The sequence below is a fragment of the Bubalus kerabau genome, chromosome 2, assembly GCF_029407905.1.
Source record: "Bubalus kerabau isolate K-KA32 ecotype Philippines breed swamp buffalo chromosome 2, PCC_UOA_SB_1v2, whole genome shotgun sequence".
Classification (NCBI taxonomy): Eukaryota; Metazoa; Chordata; class Mammalia; order Artiodactyla; family Bovidae; genus Bubalus; species Bubalus kerabau.
In genome coordinates this window covers 21,813,313-21,834,874 of record NC_073625.1, presented here as the reverse complement: position 1 = coordinate 21,834,874, position 21,562 = coordinate 21,813,313, and the positions used below count along the sequence as shown (strand labels likewise).

The window sequence follows — 21,562 nt, the reverse complement described above, 5'->3', positions numbered from 1 at the left end:
ATCAAAGGGCGCAAAATATTTATGAAGATTTTTTCTTACATATGGTTTTAGTTTGTTGTTATTTAGGTTTTATACTCAGATAGTGTTTACAATGTAAACTGTAATGAAAGTGTTTGTTCCATTCTTCATTGTTCTACATGTAAAAAGTCTTTCACATAGCAGCTTGTCACAACATATTTTACAATTTTATTTTTTCATCTCAAAGTTACATCAAAAGAGAACAGTTGTTTTGAACACTCTGAAACACAACTCTGAATGATACCTTCAACCTTGAATGGAGTCCCAAACAAATCAGAAATCGTTTTTTTTTTTTTTTCCTTTTCTCCCTCATTTCCCAGTTTCCTTTATTATCTGTAGAGGAGGAGGGGGGAAATTCCAAAAATAAAAAGCCTACTTGTTTCATAATAACTGTCCATATGAAAGTCAATGTAGTCAATCATCTGAATCGACCCCAACTCTCTTTTGTGCTGTGTAATTAGAGTTGAGGCTATAGATGTAAAACTAAAGACAAATCTTGGTTCCATAGTATGTATAGTATCAAAATGGAAACTCATCTTGTGGACATTGTTCACAGTCAAAGTTCCACTGAGGAGAGAAAAGGCCAGTAGTTAAGTCTACTTCCATTAAGAATATAGGTGACAAATCCAGACCGCCTGGGTGTGGGTTTCTACTCTGCCCCTCTTTAGCTGGGTGGCTTCAAGCAGATTATCTCATCTTTAAGCATCTCAATTTCCTTACCTGTACACTAAAGATAATAGTAGTACTTATAGGATCATTATGAGGATTAAATGAATTAATACACCTAAATCTCTTAGAACATTGTGGGCGTATTATAAACACACAGTAAATGTAGACTGTTAAGAGTCATTGTTACTTTTTTAAAATTATTTCATTACTATCATTTTAAAGAACAATGATGATGCTGGTAGTATTTAGTGAAATTGAGCATCCTATCATGCTATAAAGAGTGGTGCTGCAGAGAAGAAAGAACATGAGTTACAGACAGAAGACCTAGTTTCAAGCTCAGGGTCTTAAACTCACCTGGTCTGTGATTTTACTCATTTCGCCTATCTCTATGTCATCATTCATAAGCCATGGAAATGATATCCTCTCCTCACTGTCCTGTGTGGAAGACTTACATAAAATATAATTTTAACATAAAATAAGAACTATTTTAATATAACAAGAATACTTTAAAATAAAGTAGGAACTATTTAATAAAAGTGTATTAAAAAAAAAAAAAACAATGAGAACACAAAGGGAGTAGCAAGTGTGGACTAGCAGAGTAGAAAGAAAAGCTTCCTAGGGGAAGTTATGTTTCAGTGGTATTCTAAGGAATGAAGAGAAGTTTACTAGTCAGTGAGTTCAGTGGCATAAAAAGAAGTCATGTCTGGACATCAGTGGTTAGAGATGAGTTTACAGTGAAACTTCATAATAAAATGTAAATTGCTGTTAGTTGTAGATGTTGATTGAACTTCATGATCTCAGTGTCATGCCAAGGAGGTGCAGCTTTATCTGAGTTGTTAAACATCTAAAACCAGGTCCACCATCTCTGTGCTGCCTTTGTAAACAGTCCCAGTTCAAAGCAAACACCATCACCATGAAATCAAGAATCACTAGCATTAATTTGAGGAGTGAACATTTTTTGCTTTTTCCCCTTGCCAACACTTTCTAAAATTTATTAATGTAACATAATTATTATATTATTTTATATGATTGATATTACATGTTATATAATTAGTATTATTTTTATGGGCTTCCCAGCTGGTGCTAGTGGTAAAGAACCCACCTGCCAATGCAGGAGACATGAGAGACACAGGTTCGATCCCTGGGTTGGGAAGACCCCCTGGAGGAGGGCATGGCAACCCACTCCAGTAGTCTCTCCTAGAGAATCTGCTGGACAGAGGACTCTGGCGGGCTACAGTCCAGGGGGTTGCAAAGAGTCAGACGTGACTGAGCACCTAAACCACTAGCTTCCTGGAGATTCCTTCATTCTTTTTTTTTAAAAAAGCTTTTTTCTTCAGTCTCCCTCCTTCTTTTTAAAATAAATCAAGGGCTTAAATAGCTACCAATTAGAGAGTCTAATCAGCATACAATAGCTTCTATTAACAAACTATGTTGACATAATTGGAGTTTTTTTCCTGGTTTCAGAGGAAATGTAAGATCAGAAAGCAACTGTACAAGGAGTATCTACTGAAAATGAAGAATCATAGAACCACAGAATCACAGGCTAGTAGAAAGCACAAGCACAGTACCTGTCCCATAGTGGGCAGTGAGATACAATTGATAAAGGAAGACTCCTGTCTCCCAGATAGTGGCCTGTGGATCGGTACTGATAGACAGTTTAATTTATGTTAGTGCATGTTGAAATGAGAAAAATACAGACAATGTAGTAAAGCTTGATGTTTTGTTCTGTTTTGTTTGGTAGGAGAGGGTGGTTATTTTAACATAGAAAAGCACAAACTAAAAAGATAACAGACATTCTTGCTTCCTGCATCCAGAATTGAAAAGTGTGGACATTTTATCATATTTGTGTTTGTCATTTTTTATATAAAGAAGTAAAAGAGTGTAGATCAAATTGTTGTTGTTTTTAAACTAGATGTCCCATCTAGTCCCAGTGGAATCCCATGGACAGAGGAGTTCTGGCAGGCTACAGTCCATAGGGTTGCACAGAGCTGGACCCAGCTGAAGCGACTCAGCATGCACGCATGCATGCACACTATCCTAGTCTCTCTTCCCATCCACTCCAATATATGCACATTTCTAATGTCTTTTCACATCCACATCTGTGTGTATGTGTATGTATATGTGTCTGTGTGTGTATGTATGAATGTAGAATGTACAGTATTGGTTGTTGTGTGTTTCAAATTGGAGTTCCCTGGTGGCTCAGAGGTTAAAGCGTCTGCCTGGAATGCGGGAGACCTGGGTTTGATCCCTGGGTTGGGAAGATCCCCTGGAGAAGGAAATGGCAACCCACTCCAGTACTCTTGCCTGGAGAATCCCACGGAGGGAGGAGCCTAGTAGGCTACAGTCCATGGGGTCGCAAAGAGTCGGACACGACTGAGCTACTTCACTTTCACTTTCAAGTTACATAGATGGTACATCTTTCATAGAGCTGAATTTATTTAGTACTACTTCAGAACTATCCTTTATTCTTACAGTATTTCCTTCCTATTCTTCTTAGCTTTATCCTTTGTTCTGTTAAATGGTTATAGTAAAAAATATCAATTAAAATATCCGTAAGTGGCAAAATAAAAAGCTGCAGCCTAAATTTCTATAATGATCCCCTTGCTTATTTTTAGATGTTCCTTGAAATCTAGGAAAAGAAGAGTACTTCTGTAGTAAAATCACAGTGTTTCTGCCCCATGACCATCAAACGTCCACTTGGAGACCTCCAGGGAAGGGCATGTTATTTGTTATTGGGGCATCTTTAAGGAGACTGCTGAGTTGGTCTGGAATCTGTTTCCACGTGGCTTTTACTGTGCATATTCTATACTTTGATATCACACAAGTAAAAACATATTTAATTCTCCTTCACAGAAGTCCTTCAGTCACACAGAGAAACTACTAGATTTTCTCTGAATCATCTTTTCTACAAATTAGCTATCCTCCTTTCAATCAACTATTCTTCATGGTACATGGTTTCAGTAGTTATCGTATGTTGACTTGGTTTCAACAAGCTGCGTTCACAATCCCTTTAGCCTGATGGCTCACCATTGACAGGAGCTCTTTATTTATATGTGAAGGGTCAGAAATGCCGTTGCAGCTGTCACTATTTGTAAGAACATTCTGATGAGATGATTCATCTGCTTTTGATCTTGCAACAGAATGACTGCCATCGCCGAATGCTGCAAACTCTTATCAGTCAACTTCAACAGGTATCCCGGGGAGTCTCAGATCAGATCAGATCAGATCAGTCGCTCAGTCGTGTCCGACTCTTTGCGACCCCATGAATTGCAGCACGCCAGGCCTCCCTGTCCATCATCAACTCCTGGAGTTCACCCAGACTCACGTCCATCGAGTCAGTGATGCCATCCAGCCATCTCATCCTCTGTCGTCACCTTCTCCTCCTGCCCCCAATCCCTCCCAGCATCAGAGTCTTTTCCAATGAGTCAACTCTTCGCATGAGGCGGCCAAAGTACTGGAGTTTCAGCTTTAGCATCATTCCTTCCAAAGAAATCCCAGGGCTGATCTCCTTCAGAATGGACTGGCTGGATCTCCTTGCAGTCCAAGGGACTCTCAAGAGTCTTGTCCAACACCACAGTTCAAAAGCATCAATTCTTCGGTGCTCAGCCTTCTTCACAGTCCAACTCTCACATCCATACATGACCACAGGAAAAACCATAGCCTTGACTAGACGGACCTTTGTTGGCAAAGTAATGTCTCTGCTTTTGAATATGCTATCTAGGTTGGTCGTAACTTTCCTTCCAAGGAGTAAGCGTCTTTTAATTTCATGGCTGCAGTCACCATCTGCAGTGATTTTGGCATCAGCTGTGGCCAAATAAATGAGAAATAGCTAGAAAACTACTCTCAATATTTTTCTCAGTGTATACATAGCATTTTTTTTAAGAGAGGGTTTCTTGGGTCTATTTTCTCATCTATAACAAAACCAGATAATTGAAGATCACAGTGCTCCTTCAAATTGACTATAAAAGGGCTAAAATTAGTTGTTGTTTTCTTTTAATTCCCAAAAGAAATCCTTGTGCTTTTGCCAAACCGTCAGGCTTTGACTCTGACAGACAGCTCTCCAGATCAGGTATTTGACTCAGAATCAGAGAAGCATTTGCACACATTTTTGGAATGTATTCAGTTCAGGGTACACTGCACACCAGGGCCTGCTTTTACTCTGGGACTGTCTAACGTCATCAGGGAAAGCATTCTTTTTGTTTTGTTTTAACTTTAATAATATATCTTTTTAGCATAACATATGTGGAATGTTGTCATTTCAACATGAAAGTTACTGAGATAATTTTCCTCCTTTAGGAAAAGCATTCTTTACAAAAATGCAAAGTGTTATTTTCACATAATATTCCAAGGTGATCGGTAATGACATGTGTAAAGGGTGAGAGATGATTCATGGCCGCCCACTCAGCTCCCAGGGAAGTTTCCGAAGCTGAAGTTGAATCATTCCACAAGGCGATTGGCACGACAGCCTTGGAAAGCTGTTCTGATTGCAAAAGCAGGCCTCTCACTTTCCTGAGGATGGTGATGGATGTCTCCCCTAGAGGACCTTGGTTTACTGGAAAACTATGACATTTGATAAATACTTTGAACCCAGATATATTTTCTTACTAGGAGAATAAGTGTACATTTCTCTGTGAGGAGCGAATGCAGATTTGGAGGTACACTTATTCTGGGACTACATACTTGTCACTCTCTTTTATCAACCTTTTAATGAATTACTATATTTAGTACCCATTCAAGCCTGCACCCAAAAAAGTGCAGATAAGCATAGTTCTATGAAACTCTGTATCAAGCATGCTTGTGAACTTGGGAAAGGACCACAGATATTCCCTATAAATAACCCAAAAAGATACTCATTTCCTTCGAACACTTATTTAAAATGAATTTCTGGTTGAAATCCAATGACTCCTGGCAGATTTCCATCTCCCAGGGAGCACCATGGTAATTACAACTTGTTGGCATTCTTTTCAGTAATTTCAGAAGGAATACCAAACCAAGAATTAAGCACTGAAAGAGGTTGAATCATCCTTTCACCCTTGAATGTACTCATTTCCTTTGGTTCTGGCCAAAGTTTTTTGGAAGATATTCTTGTGAACTTCCGTTACTGTTGTAAGCAGTGGAAAAACAGAAGGCAACCTCCAGAATTGGGTTGTTGCAGCAGAAACAAAGATAAATGCCTCTGACCCACTGCATTAGTAGGAAGCAGTGGGAGAGATTAGGGGATTTCAGCCATAACTGCTGTGATGCAGATGTAGCACTAAACTATCAGCAAGTGTGGTGAATTCTGTTCTCTTTTAACTTTGAAAATAACATTTTTAAAGAGTCCCCCCCACCTTGTTTTTGTTTTATCATCCACAGCATTGGATGGGCCTCCTCCCTCCTAATTTAAAAAAAGATAGCTGAAGAAATGTTTGAGGGAGTTCTCTGGTGGTCTGATGGTTAGGATTTGGTGCTTTCGTTGCCATGGCCCGGGTTCAATGCCTGGACAATGAACTGAGATCCCACAAGAACATCCCCCCAAAAAGAAATATTTGTGATATTCCTATTTGATATGACACTGTCCCTGATAGTCTTGAAGTCTTGTCCCTCCTCATAAGGGAGGAAAGATATGTTGAAAAGTCAAAGTAACACTACATGAGACTAACATGGGAGTGGTCCCATGGAAGCTCGAATTCCTTAGTTAAATGTTGAAAGTCAGTAAGTCTAAATGCACTCTGAGCCCAGGAGGTCTCTCCAGTAGGAAGACTTGAAGAGAGAAAGCTCACACTGGGTTGGATCAGAGCAGACCGAGAGGAGGAGGTTGCTGGTGAGCGAGGGGATAAGGCAGGAAAGAGCAGAGTCCATAAAGAGAGGAAGTTTCCCAAGAAGCTGATTGTATTAGTTTGCTCTGGCCTGTTCTCTCCATGTCTCTTCCTCTTCTTCTAAGGACACCAGTCATATTGGATTAGGGTCCACGCCTGATGGCCTCGTTTTAACTCAGTCACATCTTTATAGACCTTATCTCCAACATTTTTAGGTGCTAGGGATCAAGGCTTCACCTGTAACACTAACAAAACTTAAACGCTTCAGAGACCCTGTCGTAGGTGGGGCCCCTGTGAGTGCCAGGAGGTGTCCTGTTCAGGTTGGGGAGGGGAAGCCAGGTTGGAGTCAGGAAACAATTCTATGTAAGTATTTCTGGTGAATTGCCAAGAGAGAGGTCAAAAGGTGGAGTGGGGATGGGGGCGGCGCTGAATCTTCAAATCTCCAGTAATTCCTTGTGATGCCTTTTTAATTCTAAATTAATGTTCACTGTCATATATAATTTTGTATTATTAATGTCATCTTTTTGTTAAAGATGGCTATATCATCTGCAGTTGCAAAGCAGTAGGTTCCACAAATGGATCCACTCTTTGAAGTATAAAATACACATCAGATTTAAGACTTATTATGAGAAAAAGAATGTAAACAATCTCATTAATAATCTCTATATTGATCACTTGTTGAAATGATGTTTTGGATATACTGGGTAAAATAAACTATATGTAGTATTAAGATTAATTTCACATGTTTCCTTTTTTAAAGTGGCTACTAGAAATTTTTAAGTAACAAAAGTGGCTATATCATATTTCTGTTGCTCTAAACTCTCGTAAGACACCTATCTCAGGCCAGATGCTTCTCTCCTGCCCTGCTAAAGCCTGGAGCTTATGCAGAAGCAAACTCTAGGAGTTTCTTCTTTTGTCTCCATGCTACTTGTGTTCCTAATTTGGATCTGAACGCCTTTTTATTTAATGATAGTTACATTTAGTGGTTAGGGGCTGTGTATCATCACTAGAGTTCTTTGAGTTATTAAATAGGCTTTTCCTCTTTGCTGGAATTCCAAATATTGGCACTAAGAGAAGATTATTTAGAGTTTAAAACAAATGACTTATAAACAAACAAACAAACAAACAAAATCTGTATACAACCTTCACAGGAAAAGGCCATTTTAGATTCTATTGTTGAAAGACTCTTACATAAAAGCTTTCCACAAGGAGAGCTGAAATGCTTACAGTTATTTTACCCTGAAAAATTTTAATGCTACTGAAGTGACTTACTTTAATTCTAATATAGGGTCTTTAAATGGTTGTTTGAGAAAAGTCTTGGTCCAGAGGAGCAATTAGTTTTTTTTAATATTTCATAAAAATATGTGTCTCATAGAAATATATTGAAAAGTAATAACATGTACTCGCCATCTAGCTTAAGAAGCTGTCTCCAGTGCCTTGGAAAGTTCCTCCCACCTCCCAGTAGTAACTACTAGTCTAAATTTCATGTTTATCATTACTTTCCCTTTAGTAAAAATTTTACTGCCAATAGAGCTACTTTAAAAGCTGGTTTAGTCATTTAAAGCTGCCTCTATTGTATGGACCTGCTTAAAATAATTATCCTGGATTCTATATAGCAACTTAAACTCCCAAAGCAACTATTTTGTTTTTACGAATACTTTTCCATTAAGGAGAAGGAGGAGGAGGAAAGGGAGCAAGAGAAAAATATTAACTTTTAGTATGATTTTACTTCTTCTATAAGAAAGTGTCACCACATAGAGAAATACAGTTATTCAGGCTGGAGCTCAAGGGGTGAGGGCCAAGAAAGCACCAGTGCGCAGCCACTGGAAATCTCATCCAGGAGTCTGGCACATAATAAACATTCCATAAATGCGAGGGGCTCTCCCGAAGAGGTAGCAGTGTTGAACCCCTCAAATATTCCCAGGTAATTATGATTAATATCCTCACTCCCTACTCTCATGATAGTAAGAATCCAGAATCTCCCTAGCCTCTATTTATTTCTCAAATTCTATCTACATTTGTGTGTAATATAAAATTTAGTATCTATGTATTTGTTGGTTAACTGAGGCCTTCTCTGTTTCTCCTCTGTATCATGTATCCAGCCCTTCTTGGAATGTCCATCTTGGAATGCAGTATTCAGAGACTCATAGAGTGTGTTTTTCTTCAATAGTTCACTTCAATATTAATGGCCACTTACCCTTTGCCAGAGACCATATTAAACTCTGAAAGATGAATTTGACATGATCCCTGCCTGAAAGCAATTTGTGTTTATTTTAGTGAGAAAAACAGAGAGGTTAAAGAGACTCTCTCTCATTCAACAAATATTTATTGAGCACCTATTATGTGCCAAGTGCCCTTAGGCTCTGGGTACACATCGATGACTGTAACAGAATTTCTGCTGTCATGGAGCTTACATTCTACTGGTAAGAGACAAATCACAGAGATAAGTAAATTATATATTATGTATATATTATTATGTTGGTAGGTATTAATAATAGGTACTGTGGGGGTGGTATAAAACAGAAAAGAAAGAATATAGAGCTGGTGGGAATAAGGAGAATGTGAGTGTCATTTGAAACAACGTAGTCAGAGAAGGGCCCTCTGAGAAGGCGACATTTAAGTCAAAACATGAAGGGAGGAGTAGCAGCCTTATGGTTCTTGGGAGAAAGGGCTTTCTAAGCAGAGAAAATAGTAAGTGCAAAGTCCTTTAAGTGAGAGCAAGCTTCAGGTCCCTTTTTCCCCCAAAGGTCTTTCTTTTATATATCAGATCAGATCAGATCAGATCTGTCGCTCAGTCATGTCCGACTCTTTGCGACCCCATGTATCGCAGCACGCCAGTCTCCCTGTCCATCACCAACTCCCAGAGTTCACTCAGACTCAAGTCCATCGAGTCAGTGATGCCATCCAGCCATCTCATCCTCTGTCGTCCCCTTCTCCTTTTGCCCCCAATCCCTCCCAGCATCAGAGTCTTTTCCAATGAGTCAACTCTTCGCATGAGGTGGCCAAAGTACTGGAGTTTCAGCTTTAGTATCATTCCTTCCAAAGAAATCCCAGGAATGATCTCCTTTAGAATGGACTTTATATATATATTTATATATAGATATAGATATAGATATGTAGATATATTTGGCTGGGCTAGGTCTTACTTGTAGCATGTGGGATCTATTTCCCTGACTAGGGATTGAACCTGGGCCCCCTGCATTGGGAGCACAGAGTCTTAGCCATTTGACCACCAGGCAGGTCCCCAAGGTTCTTTCTTAAGAAGCATCAAGGAGGCCATATGTGAATGAGAGTGGCAAAGGAAAAGATATAGGAAAAAAGGTCAGAGAGGTAACAAAAGGAAGGACCTGATAGAATATTGAAAGGACTTTGGTTTTTACTCTAGGATAGAAAACCAACAGATGATTTTCAGAGGAATGATGTTCAGATCAGATCAGATCAGTCGCTCAGTCGTGTCCGACTCTTTGCAACCCCATGAATCGCAGCATGCCAGGCCTCCCTGTCCATCACCAACTCCTGGAGTTCACCCAGACTCACATCCATCGAGTCAGTGATGCCATCCAGCCATCTCATCCTCTGTCGTCCCCTTCTCTTCTTGCCCCCAATCCCTCCCAGCATCAGAGTCTTTTCCAATGAGTCAACTCTTCGCATGAGGCGGCCAAAGTACTGGAGTTTCAGCTTTAGCATCATTCCTTCCAAAGAAATCCCAGGGCTGATCTCCTTCAGAATGGACTGGTTGGATCTCCTTGCAGTCCAAGGGACTCTCAAGAGTCTTCTCCAACACCACAGTTCAAAAGCATCAATTCTTCAGCGCTCAGCCTTCTTCACAGTCCAACTCTCCAGTCCATACATGACCACAGGAAAAACCATAGCCTTGAGTAGACGGACCTTTGTTGGCAAAGTAATGTCTCTGCTTTTGAATATGCTATCTAGGTTGGTCATAACTTTCCCTCCTAGGAGTAAGCGTCTTTTAATTTCATGGCTGCAGTCACCATCTGTAGTGATTTTGGAGCCCAGAAAAATAAAGTCTGACACTGTTTCCACTGTTTCCCCATCTATTTCCCATGAAGTGGTGGGACCGGATGCCATGATCTCTGTTTTTTGAATGTTGAGCCAACCTTTTCACTCTCCACTTTCAGTTTCGTCAAGAGGCTTTTGAGTTCCTCTTCACTTTCTGCCACAAGGGTGGTGTCATCTGCATATCTGAGGTTATTGATACTTCTCCCGGTAATCTTGATTCCAGCTTGTGTTTCTTCCAATCCAGCGTTTCTCATGATGTACTCTGCATAGAAGTTAAATAAACAGGGTGACAATATACAGCCTTGACGAACTCCTTTTCCTATTTGCAACCAGTCTGTTGTTCCACGTCGAGTTCTAACTGTTGCTTCCTGACCTGCATACAGATTTCTCAAGAGGCAGATCAGGTGGTCTGGTGATGTTAGTTGACTTTAATTCTAAGAGTCACTCTGACCACTAAACTAATAGACTCAAAGGGGACAAAAGTAGAAGGAAGGAAACTAGGAAGCTACTGGTGCTACCCAGGCAAGAGATGATGCTGGCCTAGAACAAGTTGATAGCAATGCAAGTGCTGGGAGGGCGTTTGTTGTTGTTGTTGTTGTTTAGTCACTAGTCATGTCCAATGCTTTTGCGACCCCATGAAAAAGCATAGGCCCATCTGTCCGTGAGATTTCCCAGGCAAGAAACCTTGGGAGGGTTACCATTTCTTTCTCCAGGGATCTTCTTGACCCAGGGATCAAACCTGTGTCTCCTGAATTGGCAGGTGGATTCTTTGCCACCGAGCCACCTGGGAAGCCTGAGAAGAGATTTAGGTGTGGCTAAAGGTTGAGCCAACAAGGTTTACTGAAGCAATATGTGGCTTCAGAAGACTGCAGATCTGGAGTCCCAAAGACAATCTAGCATTTATTTCGTATCTGGTCACTGTGCTGTGTGACTCAGAAAAGGTACTTCTCCTCAGGGAGGCTAACAATCCAGTGGACAAGCTTAGATACACAAACAACTAAGTACAGCTTCATAAGTAACAGAGTAAGTGCTGTAACACAAGTACAAACGAAGAACAGTGGAAGCACAGAGCAAAGAACAATGAGTTTGGGCTGCAGACAGTTGGTCAGCTTCAGAAAAAAGATACCCATTAGTGGATACCTTGAAACGTGACCTTAGGAGGTAGAGGAATGTTTGCAAACACAATCTGCATTTGATAAGAACCCAGATTAATAACTATCTATATGAAAATCCACTGCAAACTCAATGTTTACATCTGGGGCTGCCACTGATATCCAGCAATCCACAGTAAATCCAGCATCACAAAGCCAAGGACATGTTCATGAAAAGAGAATCAAACCAAATAGGCACGCTAAGCCCACATGCAAAGTAGTTGCCTTTTAACTTTTTATTAAAGGATAATATATACACAGAAATATGTATGTGTAATTGTAGAGGTTGGTAACTTAACACACCTATTTACCCAGAAGCCACATTGAGAATAAAAACATTGCCAGCTTTGCAGGAGACACCTCATATACCCTTCAGGTCACACCACCACACACCCCCAAGGTTCCTGGTTTCTAACAGCAGAACTTTGTTTCCTTCCTCATAATATAGTCACAGGCTTCCCTGGTGACTCAGATGATAAAGAATCTGCCTCTAATGCGGGAGACCCGGTTCCATCCCTGGGTCAGGAAGATCCCCTGGAGAACGGAATGGCAACCCCACTCCAATATTCTTGCCTAGAGAATTCCATGGACAGAGGAGCCTGGCGGGCTACAACCCATGGGGTTTCAAAGAGTCAGACACAACTGAGTGACTAACACACACACACAACATACTCACACAGTCTGCACTATTTTGTGTCCAGTTTGCCTCACTCAGAACTATGCTCCTGAGACACGTCCATTATTGCTGTGCGTAGCTGTTCTCATTGCTCTGTGGCATTCTGTTCTGTCGATGTACAGGTGACCCTTGAACAACTTGGGTCTGAACTGTGCAGGAGTTTTGTCAGCAGTAAATATTACACTACTTCACTATCCTAGGTTGGTTGAATCCTCCGACGATGAACCAGGGATATGCAGAGCTGACTCTAAGTTACATGTGAATTTTTGACTGTATGAAGAGTTGGCACCACTAACCATGTTGTTCAAAGGCGAACTGAACTACACTTTGTTATCTATTCTACTATTGATGTGCATTTGGATGGTTTCCAGTTTGGAGCTGTTACAGATAATGCTGCTATAAATGTTCTAGTGCTTGTGTTTTGGTGAACAAGTGTGCACATTTCCATTTGGTGTATATTTGGTAAAATTGCTGTATCACAGCTGATTAATACTACCAATTGTTTTCCAAACTGTACCAACTTATCTTCCTACAGTTTTTGAGAATCTCACTTGTGGCACATCTAACACTTGATAGTTCCCATCTGTCTCATTTTGACCATTCTCATGACAGACAGAGGATTGTCTTTTTCTTACTGATTTTTAGGAGTTCTTCATATATTTTGGATATAAAAACCATTATTAGATGTATATATAGTGAAAATTTTTCCCTCATTCTTTTTTTTTCTTTCATTGTCTTAATACTGTCTCCTGATAAACAGATCTTAATTTTAACATAATATATCTATCATTTTTCTTTCATCATTAATGGGTTTTCTATGCATTATCTATGAAGCCTGCCTACTTCCACGTCAGAAAGAAGTTCTGTTTTTTTGTCTTAAAGCCCTGTTGTTTACTTTTCACACTTAGACCTGCAATTCATGGAAATTATTTTTTTTAATTGCTGTAAGATCAGGATTGAGATAAAAATTTTTTTCTGTATGGATATCCAAATGACTTAGAACCATTTTACTGAAACAGATAGTTATTTTAATTTAGTTGAGATGTTTTATATCCACTGAAATAAGTAAGAATCAAATATATGTTATCATCTTAAATGTTTTCTATCATCTGAAATCTTAGTTTTAAGTGTGTGGGAAGTGTGGGTGTGTGTGTGTGTTTGACAAACTCAAATTCCCAGCAAATACTAGGGAGGAAATTACAGAAGGAGTAAGTTAATTTTGCTGCTGTAAATCTATCCTACAGATATTAAATTGGAGTCGTTCCACTGTGATTCTGCATTTTCCATTCTGTTCAGAAACAGCACGTGGTTTTTACGTGATTCTCAGTCCAAGAACCAGAATTTCTCCTGGTCACAGTAACGATGGGAACAGCATCTGGAGTGTAAAATAGCAACATGGACGGGAACGTTGGCGCTTTTGCCCTAGACCACCACAATTTCATTTGCAGCCCCTGATATCACTCTGTATTATTTCCTTCAAATTCCATTTGAAAGTGATTGCTTTGTAATTTATATTCCAATAAGCCTCTAAACCTCAAGTGCGTTACCACAACTCTCAGGCAGGAATTTGAGGGAAGGATGGTTGGAGGCTATTGCACTTATTAATTTCTATAAGCAGTATACTCATTATGCTGAGAGCTGCTATATTTAAATACTTTAAATGTGCATTTTAGTTCTTTATGGCTTCCCAGGTGGCTCAGTGGTAAAGAATCCACCTGCACTATAAGAGACACGGGTTCAATCCCTGGGTCAGGAAGAGCCCCTGGAGAAGGAAATGGCAACCCACTCCAGTATTCTTGCCTGGGAAATCCCATGAACAGAGGAGCCTGGCGGGCTACAGTCCATGGCGTCACAAAGAGTTGGACACAACTTAGCGACTAAACAACAGCAATGATAAAGACTGTGAAGATTTTTATTCCTCAGAGTAAACAGATGACACATAGAACATTTAATGGCATATCATCCAAGAGCTAGCTCCTCTTATTAAAAAACTTTCAGAGAATAACAGGAAAGGTGGGAAATATATTTTGAATTTTCATGCAACCCAAGTATCCCACAAAATTTGTGTCTAAAACAAAATTTAAACTCAAAACCCTCAGAGTCAGTAGACTTAATCGCTAATATATCATTGTCACATAAAAATGCTTTGTTCCACTCTGATACTCAACTAGAAGAAATAAACTTTTTAAAATTGTGCGAGAGTTAAGGATTTGAACATTTAATAGGTATTATGGTTAGAGACATCATGAGAAACGCTGTGCTGGAAGAAGCACAAGCTGGAGTCAAGATTGCTGGGAGAAATATCAATAACCTCAGATATGCAGATGACACCACCCTTATGGCAGAAAGTGAAGAGGAACTAAAAAAAGCCTCTTGATGAAAGTGAAAGTGGAGAGTGAAAAGGTTGGCTTAAAGCTCAACATTCAGAAAACGAAGATCATGGCATCCGGTCCCATCACTTCATGGCAAATAGATGGGGAAACAGTGGAAACAGTGTCAGACTTTATTTTGGGGGGCTCCAAAATCACTGCAGATGGTGATTGCAGCCATGAAATTAAAAGACACTTACTCCTTGGAAGGAAAGTTATGACCAACCTAGGTAGCATATTCAAAAGCAGAGACATTACTTTACCAACAAAGGTCCGTCTAGTCAAGGCTATGGTTTTTCCAGCAGTCATGTATGGACTGGAGAGTTGGACTGTGAAGAAAGCTGAGCGCCGAAGAATTGATGCTTTGGAACTGTGGTGTTGGAGAAGACTCTTGAGAGTCCCTTGGACTGCAAGGAGATCCAACCAGTCCATCCTAAAGGAGATCAGTCCTGGGTGTTCATTGGAAGGACTGATGCTGAAACTCCAATACTTTGGCCACCTGATGTGAAGAACTGACTCATTTGAAAAGACCCTGATACTGGGAAAGATTGAGGGCAGGAGGAGAAGGGGACGACAGAGGATGAGACGGCTGGATGGCATCACCGACTCGATGGACATGAGTTTGAGTGAACTCTGGGAGTTGTTGATGGACAGGGAGGCCTGGCGTGCTGCAATTCATGGGGTCGCAAAGAGTCGGACACGACTGAGCAACTGAACTGAACTGAACTGATGGTTAGAGACTATCATTAAATTCTTAGGTGTGCTTGTTGTTAAGTCTTTTAAAACTTAAATTTAGCCTTTAGAGATACACTCTGAAATATTTATGGATGATATGATGTGATGTCAGGGGTTTGCTTCACAATTAGCCACTCAGGTTGGGATGGAGTGAGTGGGATTTGGACAAAAGAAGTAGACAATGAATTGATTGATTGTTTAAAGCTGAGTGCTTGGTACATAGAAATTGATTATATTGTTTTTCTCTATTTTTGTTTATTTTTGAAGTTTCAAAATATTTTATTTCTGATACGCATTAATATGCTGAGGCAGTAATCTTTCCCATTTTTTGTATTTTGCTTAAAGTACTATTTAATGCTTTTCCTGATTCTATTAATATCTCTAATATACATACTTGTGTTCTGAAAATTGGGGTAGGAGGTTGCTGTTTCACTTTGGAAAGTTGTTCTACCTAATTTAAAAACAAAAATAACACAAAAATACATGTATGCATGTTATGTATAAATATTTATTCATTTCTTTATGTATGTATATATGTGTACGTAGCTTCCCAGGTGGCTCAGTGGTAAAGAATCCGTCTGCATTCCTGGAGACTCTTGTTCGATCCCTGGGTTGGAACGATCCCCTGGAACAGAAGGTGGCAACCCACCCCAGTATTCTTGTTGGGATAATCCCATGGACAGAGGAGCCTGGCAGGCTGTCGTCCACGGGTTCACAAAGAGTCAGACACAACTGAGTGACTGAGCACACACGCACATATATGTACACATACAACAAAAGTGCACTAATACAGTAGAAATGTTGATTATGTTAATGGTTCAAGTAAGAATTCATTTTTGCAGGAAATAGAGTTTTTATTGAAGTATAGTGATTTAGTGTTGTATTTTTTCAGGTGAATGGCATAGTGATTCAGCGTTTTTGCAGACTATATTCCATTATAGATTATCATACAATAGTATAATAATAATTAGATTATTATACAATAATGAGTAAAACTCTATATACTAGCTCACATCAGTCTAAATGGGCAAAACTTTATTCTGTTCTTAAAGATCATGGAGAAATATTTGTATAAAATGCCTCCTTCAATTGTTTTAAGGTTGACTATTGTATTAGTATGACTTCTTATTTCTGTGACTCAAAACATAATCAGTTTATTATTTGTATTAAAAAATTACCACAAGCTTTCAAAAACACAAATCTATCACCTTACAGTTCTGGAAGGCACAAGTCCAAAAGGGTCTCACTGGGCTCCATTCCAGGTGTTGGCAGGGCTGCCTTCCTTCTAGAGGCTCAAGGGGAGAAACCTTGCCTTTTCTATCTTCTAGAGGTTGTCCCACTTTCCTTAGCTCATGGTTCCTTCCTTCATCTTCAAAGTCAGCAACAGCCAGCAAATTCTTCTTGTACTTCTTCCTTCCAACTTCCTTTCTCCCTTGTCCACTTGTAAGGACCCTTGTGATTACACTGGACCCACCTGAATAATTCAGAGTAATGTTCCCATTTGAAGGTCAACATATTAGTAAACTTAACTTCTATCTGTAGTTTAATTCTCCCTTGCCAAGTAACATGACATCTTCATAGATTCCTAGTATTAGGACATGGAATTGGAGGTGGGAGAGGAAGGAAGCATTAGTTATTCTTCCTCCCTTGCTGTCTTTTCTATAACAAAGAAAGTGCTTATGTGTAGATAATTGTTATCCTTCTCTTGGCAATTTAAAACTTATTCCATTTTTTTCCCCTAGAGGAAATGGAGAAAAAATGAAAAACAATTAAACTCTTGCTTCAGAAGCAATAAAACCAAACTAGGTCCTAACCTGATTGTAATATATTTGACTTTTTATGAAATATAGTAAGGAATTCTGTATCCAGAAAAACAAAGCAGAAAAGTAGAAATATAATTTAAGGACATAAGGTGCTGAGAAGTTTGAGTTTTACAGATTCATGTCTAAAAAGTGGGGAAGTTTATCCTCTACTCATAATGAAAAAGCAATACAAACTGTAAGACTCTGTGTCTGTAACTTTGTTGAAGACAAAATTATAAAACCGGAGAGCAGATAAGTGCTTGCAGCGGGTAGGAAAGAGGAAGGAAGGTGTGGCTTTAAGGGAGCAGCAGGAGAGAATTCTCTCGTGGTGACAGAACAGTAGTGTATCTTGATGGTGGTGATGGCTTCAGGAATCTTTATCTGCATATAAAGAGGGTCAGAGAATTACACACAAAGACTTTTTTTTTTAATGTGGGCATGCAGAAGAAATTTGACTAAAGTCTGTAGTCTAATTAATTGTATTATGCCAGTCCTTTTCCTAGTTTTGATTATGCACGTTGGGAAAGCTGAGTGATGTTTGTAACTATTTTTGCAACTTCTTGTGAGTCTATAATTATTTCGAACATATGTTGATTTTTTAATGTGTGTTTATAAAACAAGAGAGAAGTGAGAGTGTGGGCAGATGGTTAAAAGTTGAAGATAAGCACTTAAACATCCGTCGGCCATGTTTAAATTAGGAAAAGTGGACTTTATTTATGGTTTAACATTTGATGGAGACATGGACCAAATAAATTAATACAATATGGGTTCTCAAAATGCATTTTAATTCTTAAATCGTTCCAGATCTCTAGTCTCATATGTACTTCAAATTCAATACACTAAATAGTTCTATCCTTAATCCAGTAGCTAAAAAAAAGAGAAGAAAGTGTAATGTTGTTTGGTTTCTTTACAAGCACCAAAAGTTAAGTCATCAGACTGGTCTGAAAAGAGATCGCATGAAACGCTTCAATTCCCATCCTACATGAGCTCTGAGGGAGTGGAGTGTATTCAGAAAGAGGTTCCCCTACTGGTTTGCAAGAAGCCAAACCTCTGATGAGGAACTTTTTTTTTGTAATGTTAAAATTATATTTTTAATTGAAGTACAGTTGACTTAGAATATTACATTCGTTTCAGGTGTACGACATAGTGATTCAATATTTTTAAACATTATAAAATGCTCACCACTATAAGTCTAGTTACCATCTGTCACTATACAAAGTTATTCCAATATTATTGACTATTTCCTAAGCTGTATTACATCCCTGTGGCTTATTTATTTTATAACTGAAAGTTTGGACTCAATCTATGGGGACCTTTAAAAAGAGGATTCAAATCTTTATTCACTTTGAGATAGTCAAGACAATTCCAGAAAGCACCTTTCAAAAATATGTCAGTTTTTCAAATATGTGTGTTTACTCAGAGTTCAAAACATTTCAGAACAATTATCTTAACTGCTGGGAAGAAATGCAGTCTCAATGGCCTCTCAACAGAGGGAAGAAAGGAAATATTTTATACAGACTGATAATTTTGGGGTGACCTGATGATGAGGGTCTGAAATAAAGAAGTAGCAATATCAATTTGACAATGCTGGAGAAGTAGCAGAAATTAACAAGAGACAGGGAACTCAGAGAGTTATCTAGGGGTTGCTAAATCTGAGATTTATTTGAATCTTGCAGTCTCTGAAAGATTCTGGGAGCTGATTCCTGTGTTCCTTTTCATAGAGGATTAGGAAACTCCTATTAGATCAGTTAAGCAACCCAAAAATAGAATTTCCATTTTCTGATTTTTGCACACACACACACACACACACACACAAAATATATATATATATATAAAATCAGAAGTTTGTTCAAAATAGTATCTATTCCTAACCAACTGAAGTAAGGCAGGTTCAAATCCCTGTTTTGTCACTTGCTGACTATGTGAGTTGGGGAGGTCTATAAAATAAACTAAGTCTAAATTGTATCATCTGTCAAAGAGAATTATAATAATGGTTGACATTTATTGAGGAATTGCTATTTTGCAAGCCCAGATATAAATTCCTTATACAAATGGCCTCATTTAATCCTAGTATAACAATAATACTAAAATACTACTTATCTCACAGGAAATTATTCTATGTGAGGAATAAATGCACTCCTAAGTGTTAAAACCCCAGCCCTTTGTGTGTGGAACATACTCGATACTAAGTAACTATTGATTTCCTTCCTTTAGTTTCTCTAATTCACATATTTTCTAAAGCAGGGATTTAGGTTTGAAGAGCTGCTAGCCACACCCTGTTGAGCTCTCTGTTGATGAAGCTGCAAGTGTATTACTGAAATATTTGCCTAAGCATCTTACAAGTCTAGGAACTTAACTCTTAAAATAAATAATTACATCTTTAACTCCCCAGACTCTATAAATTAGACATAAAAATAGCACCCCCAAATGATGTCTATAAAAAATACATTTTTCTCAAAAGCATGGCGCCATATAGACGAAGCATAATTATTGTTCTTGTTGGGTTGATGTTAATTAGGATCAGCTTTTTTATGGGGTGATTGCGTATAGATGTACTGGTCTTATACTAACTTCTGAGCCTATAAGCTAATCCTGAGCTCTGCTCTATGATGGACACAAACCTGCTCCCAAGGGCAGCCTTTCCTGTAGCTGTAGCACTAGGATTCATTCAGAATTTGCTTTGGACCCAAATTTCTTCCTTTCTCTCCTCCACAAAAGGTCCTCCTCTGGAGCATCAGCTTCTCTAGAAACACTGACTTCCCTCAAAGAATTTGAGCCTTAAAGTCATCATTAGCAGTGCCTTTTGGAAGGATTTAGTTAGATGTTTCATGTTAGACGTTACAAAAAAAACCCCTATTTCTCCTGTATGTGAACAATGTTTGAAGAGGAAATGGAGCACCTAGGAACGCTCAGTGAATGCTCAGTCCCCACAGACGTATATCTATTAGAAACTTTAAAAAATATGAATTGAGGATAAGAATAAGCCTAGATCAGTTCAGCCTAAATGACATAAATAATACCATTCTGGAAAATTTCACTTTGTTCTTGTTGTTCGGTGGCTAACCTGTGTCCAACTCTTTGCAACCCCACTGACTGTACCATGCCAAGCTTCCCTGCCCTTCACTATCTCCTATAGTTTGCTCAAACTCATGTTCATTGAGTCAGAGATCCCATCCAACTATCTCATCCTCTGTTGTCCCCTTCTCTTCCTGCCTTCAATCTTTCCCAGCATCAGGGTCTTTTCCAGTGAGTCAGCTCTTTGCATCAGGTGGCCAAAGTATTGGAGTTTCAGCTTCAGCATCAGTCCTTCCAGTGAATATTCAGGGCGGATTTCCTTTAGGATGGACTGGTTGGGTCTCCTTGCAGTCCAAGGGACTCTCAAGAGTCTTCTCCAACACCACAGTTCAAAAGCATCAATTCTTAGGCGCTCAGCCTTCTTTATGGTCCAGCCCTCACATGGATCTCTGCTTTTTAATACACTCCCTACATTTGTCACAGCTTTCCTTCCAAGAAGCAATCATCTTTCAATTTCATGGCTTACTTACTGTCCACAGTGATTTTGGAGCCCAAGAAAATAAAGTCTGTCACTGTTTCTATTTTTTCCCCACCTATTTGCCATGATGTGATGGGACCAGATGCCATGATCTTCGTTTTTTGAATATTGAGTTTTAAGTTAGCTTTTTTAACTCTCCTCTTGCACCTTCATCAAAAGGCTTTTTAGATCCTCTTCACTTTCTGTTATTAGAGTGGTAAATTTCACTTAGTCATTTATAGAAACACTTGACACCCTGTTAGGAGAGATGATAATTTCATAGCAACTTCTTATTTCTTCCTTTCTTGCCTTCATCCTCAGTCGTAACTAGTGAGAATAGGGTATTCGCTTTTTCGTCCTGTACCATGAAGGATTTCTAAATCTTTGATAAGAGTAGTAATTTTCTTCCTCTGTTTCAGCAGCTTCTGAGATGGCTACCCATCAGTCCAGTTCAGTTGCTCAGTCGTGTCCAACTCTTTGCAACCCCATAGACTACAACACGCCAGGCCTCCCTGTCCACCACCAACTCCCAGAGTTTACTCAAACTCATGTCCATCGAGTCGGTGATGCCATCCAACTGTCTCAACCTCTGTCATCCCCTTCTCCTCCTACCTTCAATCTTTCCAGCATCAGGGTCTTTTCAAATGAGTCAGCTCTCCGCATCAGGTGGCCAAAGTATTGGAGTTTCAGCTTCAACACAGTCCTTCCAATGCACACTCAGGACTGATCTCCTTTAGGATGGGCTGGTTGGACCTCCTTGCAGTCCAAGGGACTCTCAAGAGTCTTCTCCAA

At 39.2% G+C, this 21,562-nt stretch overlaps 1 protein-coding gene across 6 annotated transcripts in view; it reads left to right on the top strand.

The window, feature by feature from the left end:
• The window catches only part of DLC1 (DLC1 Rho GTPase activating protein), a 434,550-nt gene that overhangs the window by 325,043 nt on the left and 87,945 nt on the right, over positions 1 to 21,562 (top strand). The window contains exon 6 of one of the 6 annotated variants that reach the window (XM_055567239.1): positions 3,828 to 4,017. The exons of the other annotated variants lie outside the window; for them this stretch is intronic. Within the exon in view, the coding sequence (XP_055423214.1) occupies positions 3,828 to 3,832 (5 nt within the window). The 3' untranslated portion in view covers positions 3,833 to 4,017. Of the gene's footprint in view, positions 1 to 3,827; positions 4,018 to 21,562 lie in introns of those variants that run through there. 6 annotated transcript variants of the gene reach the window in all.